Raw genomic sequence first — 4807 nt, 5'->3', positions numbered from 1 at the left:
ATTATGAATAACTGGTGCCACAGATCCAGTCGGGCTGCTCGTGAATCAAATCGTTGCTGTGAGCTGTTGACCTCTGGATCCGCTACTTCACGGTTCGTTGAAGACTCACACTATCGCGGTTTTTCAAAACAAGATTGGACAGAACACACAATTGGCAGATTGATGGATGAACCGCATGGAATTTTTATTTAAACTTGTTTAGCAACTGCTGCACCTTTGTGCAGCCTAGAGCTGCAGGAAAAGCTTCCTCGTGCAGCTGATCAGTGAAGAGCAGAGAAGTGGGCGTGGCCGAGAGTGCAGCCAGAGGCAAATCATGACATTCTGTGATGTTCAAGAGCGTTTAGTTTAGAAACATTATTTAGAATATTGCAAGTGTGGGAAGGGTTTAAAACACCTTTATGTATACATTTTTTTCTTTATAAATATACGCTGATCTGTTTCATGTTGCCGTGTTCATTCGTGCTCATCTGCTCACACTCATGTTCGTGCTGCTGTGGTTTTTCACCTATTAGGTTTCAGGGTATGGATCCCCTGCGATAAATGAGGGACTACTGTACTGTGGACTCTGTACCGGTCCGTTGTGGTGAAGACGGAGCTGAGCTGTAAGACAAAGCTCTCCGTTTACTGGTCGGTCTACGTTCCTCCCCTCTGGTCCTGAACTCTGGTAGAGACTGAAAGAATGAGATCGTGGATCCAGGAGGTTGAAATGAGTTTCCTCTGCAGAGCTGGACTCTCCCTCAGAGACAGGGTGAGAAGTTCAGTTATCAGGAGAGACTCAGAGTAGAACCACTGCTCCTCCACATCCAGAGGAGCCAGTTGAGGAGGTTCAAACATCTGGTGAGGATGCTCCCTGGGTACCTCCCTAGGGAGGTGCTTCAAGCATGTCTGACTGGGAGGAGACCCAGGACACGCTGGAGAGACTATGTCTCTTGGTTGGCCTGGGAACACCTTGGAGTCCTCCCAGAAGAACTGGAAGAGGCTGTGGAGAGAGAGGTCTGGACCTCCCTGATCAAGATGCTGCCCCCAGACCTGAGTCCAGAACAAGAGGAAGATGATGGATGGATGGATGGATGATGGATGTTGGGGCAGATAAATAGAATTTAGTGTATTTGCTAGAAACTGAAAATTACAGAAACAAAAACTGTTCAGAGTTGAGGGAATTTATTAGGAATGTTTACATAACTGACACAATCAATAAAAACAAAAACATCAGCTGTGGTTGGGCAGCAAACTGCTCTCTCATCACTTCCTGTTTACAGTCTACCATTCTGTCATCACTTCCTGTTTACAGTCTACCATTCTGTCATCACTTCCTGTTTACAGTCTACCATTCTGACATCACTTCCTGTGATAACATCAAGTTTAATATCTTCCTCTGAACCCTCCACCTCCTCCATAAGCTCCTCCCCCTCCCCTGTATCCTCCTCCCCCTCCATAACCCCCACCTCCCCTGTATCCTCCTCCCCCTCTATATCCTCCTCCTCCTCCCCCGTATCCACCACCTCCTCTGTACCCTCCTCCACCTCCTCTGTACCCTCCTCCACCTCCTCGATAACCTCCCCCTCCCCTGTAGCCCCCTCCCCCACCTTGATACCCTCCTCCTCTTCCTCCCCCATCAAAGCGGGCCATTTTCGGGGGTCGTGGTCCGTCTCCCATCCTGCAGAGAAACAACCAGCAGAAGAACTTCAGCTGCAGATTGGGCTTTTTAGACTGAATTAAAAGATCTGACTTGTTCCTGGGACTCAAACCGCCGGAGTCTACAGTACCTCTGGTTGCTGGCCATCATGTTGATCCCGGCTGCGGACGGTTTGGACACCTGTCGGATCACGTTCAGCAGGTGCTGGTTGGTTTGATCCATCTGGTTGATGTATTCAGGGTCTTTGGTCACTTCCACCACCAGAGCCTCGAGTCCGGCCCGCAGCACCGCGATGCCGCCGGCCACCTCATGAGGAATCCTCAGTTTGATCCTGCAGAACAAAGAATGCTTTGAAGTTTCAAAAGGCTTCGGTCATGAGGCGTTCAGATTCTTCTCCAGCTCAGAGCAGTGACGTCATGGCAAAAAGAAGCTCCTGTTCTCCAGCTGTCGGTAACAGGACCGAGAAGGTCCGGCCTTCATCAGATTCTGAAGTCCAGAGTCAGAGTCTCTTTATTGTCGTTCCACCTCATGTGGTACATGTGGTGGAACAAGATTATGTTCACAGGGTCCCAGTTGCATCCAACAATAAAATGTAAAAGAAAAACAGCAACAAGATCTAAAATATGAACAAACTAAAATACACTAAGCACTGATAGTATATAAACAATACGTCGAACAGCAGCACGAACATGTCACATGTTCATGTGCTGGGTGAGTGTGGTCCTTCATGATGCAGGTGGCCCTCTTCCTGCATCTGGAGGTGTAGATGTCTGTGATGGTGGGGAGACTGACTCCAGTAACTCTAACCAGGAGAATCAGTGTGAACACCGTATTATTTTACATTGTTAGTGTTTGGTTTATATCTTAGATCCTTATTTACCGTTTCTTTTTATACTTTATATTTTGATATTGTTGGGTGTAACTGGGACCTTGAGTCCACAGTTTCGTTCCACCTCATGTACCACATGTGATGAGAATGACAATAAAGAAACTTAAACCTTGATAAATTTTAGCTCCAGATCTAAAATACATGACGTTATAATATAGAGCTAATAAATCAAACATCACAAGGTGATCATGTTTGATCCTTTTCCATCCAAGTATTGTCCTTAAGATCTAATAATTAACTTATTATTAATCGTCATGTTATAACTTTTTAGCCGTGACTTCTTGTGCTTTAGTCCACTACAACCGATATGGTCCCAGAATGCATTGCACCGGTGAAATACTGGTGAAGTTCTTACATGAAAAGTGCAATAAGCATGTATAATTTTAAGCACTTTGGAGTTTCCACGCACCACCACCAACAACTTTTAGCAGAGCAGAGCAGTAACAACATATTAAGGCCAATGTGTGCAGCTAGTCCGAGAACTTTGTTCATCACAGGACGTCTCACCAGTCGTCCAGCTCCACGATGTCTCCGTTGGAGTTGATCTTCTTGGAGGCGAAGAGCAGCAGCTGCAGCGGACTCACCAGAGTCATCCCTTTAGCCGAGATCGCTCTGGTTCTGATCTGGAACAACAAAAATCACAAACTAACCAACTCCACCCAGAACCACGTCGTTTCCAAACGCTCAGTTGTGTCGGGTCAAAAGTCCCGGTTCTATAAAACCCGTTCCACCTTCTCGCCGAAGACGAAGAACGGGGACGGGTACTTGATGTCCTGGCTGCTGAAGGGACAGTTGACGGAGGACTTGTGGATGAGGGCGTTGCGGCCCTCGGTGGTCAGGATCTTCCTCTTCTCCTTGTGGTAGCAGACATTGGGGTACGAGCCGAAGGTGAGCAGAGACACCACCACGTCCAGGTTGTTGTCGGGTCCCACGGTGTTGAACATCTGCGTCATCAGGCACTCTGACAGGAAGCAAACACACAGGAAGTCACTACAGCCACTTCCTGTATTACACACAGAGCCGGCGGTGCCTTCAGGTACCTTCAGGAAATCCAGAGTTCACCAGGATCTCCTTCAGCTGGACTTTGGCCTCCCACGTCATCCTCAGGGTGGCCATGTTGAGACGTTTGTGTTCACAGAAACTGGTTTCGGCGTCCTCGCCGTTAATTCTGAACAGAGGGAGAGAAGTGATGAGCACCAGGGTTCTGTGGCGCCGTGCGTCAACAGAAAACATCAAACGGTTGGTTCTGTTGGCGTTCAGAGGATGACGGGAGAGTTTTGTACAACTCAGAGGAGGGAGGTCAGAACTTTGGTCCGTTTCATCACATTAACAAAAACTATGCTAAACTCCTCGCTGTCCGGTCGTTCCATTAAAGCAAGAACTGGATCAGAACCTGACGTCGTCCCAGGCCTGGAACACGGATAGCAGCGCCACGTGGTCCGAGAAACGGTTCCCGGAGAAGTTCCTGTGGACGAAGCCGAGGCGTTTGCCGTCGTTGATGAAGGGTTCTGGGAAGCAGGAGGCGGAGGAGATGGTGCACATGGCATCGCCCACGCTGCGAGAACAGAAAGAACCGGGTCAGTCCGAGCCCTCTGAGAGACAACCGAGCCGTAATACGAGAAGAGACACCGACTGGAAGATGCAGCCCATGATCATCATCTTCCCCAGCCGGGGCTCGATGGGCAGCCGGGCCAGGATCCGGCCCAGAGGGGTCAGTTCATCGTTGGAGTCCAGAGCGTCCAGTTCTGCAACCACAGTTAGACGGGTCAAACTGAGACACGGGTCAGGAGAAGAACCAGAACATCTATATTTAGATCAGTTTCATTCTTTAGGATCTAAACGTTAAAACAGGAAGTGGAACAAACACACAACAGGAAGTCCTCTGGACAGATGTCAAGAGATAAAAGGGACTAAATAATTAATTGTCTAATTCTTTATGAGATATCTTAAAGCTAAAAGAAACATTTTGTTTCACATACTCATTTTGTTATTTAGACAAAACTAACATTTGATGTAAGTAAACAAATAAAAACTAATGTTAGAAAATAAAACATGTAAAATATAAATAAACACGTTCCTACAAACATGATTCTGTTGGGTTTGCACAACAATCTGTGTTTTTATGTGTTCTTGGTTTTATCTGGTTGTTGTTCAGAACTAAAGTGAACTCTGTTTCTCGTTAATAACTTGTTATAATCTTATTTCTCGTTAATAACTTGTTATAATCTTATTTCCTGTTAATAACTTGTTATAATCTTATTTCCCGTTAATAACTTGTTATA

The 4807-nt window shown here is 46.7% G+C and overlaps 1 protein-coding gene across 1 annotated transcript in view; it reads right to left on the bottom strand.

Annotated features, from left to right (window-relative positions):
* Window positions 1-1289: 1289 nt before the first annotated feature.
* The window catches only part of dhx9 (DEAH (Asp-Glu-Ala-His) box helicase 9), a 21246-nt gene continuing 17728 nt past the window's right edge, over window positions 1290-4807 (bottom strand). The window contains exons 21-27 of the mRNA XM_037682448.1: window positions 4159-4270; window positions 3919-4080; window positions 3566-3693; window positions 3257-3486; window positions 3033-3148; window positions 1767-1967; window positions 1290-1657 (exon numbers count right to left, since the gene is read on the bottom strand). Of these exons, the coding sequence (XP_037538376.1) occupies window positions 1363-1657; window positions 1767-1967; window positions 3033-3148; window positions 3257-3486; window positions 3566-3693; window positions 3919-4080; window positions 4159-4270 (1244 nt within the window). The 3' untranslated portion in view covers window positions 1290-1362. The remainder of the gene's footprint in view (window positions 1658-1766; window positions 1968-3032; window positions 3149-3256; window positions 3487-3565; window positions 3694-3918; window positions 4081-4158; window positions 4271-4807) is intronic.

The sequence above is a fragment of the Nematolebias whitei genome, chromosome 9 (assembly GCF_014905685.2).
Source record: "Nematolebias whitei isolate Nwh7 chromosome 9, NemWhi1, whole genome shotgun sequence".
NCBI classification, from domain to species: domain Eukaryota; kingdom Metazoa; phylum Chordata; class Actinopteri; order Cyprinodontiformes; family Rivulidae; genus Nematolebias; species Nematolebias whitei.
The sequence above is the reverse complement of the archived record's forward strand: the minus strand, read 5'-3'. Positions and strand labels throughout refer to the sequence as shown.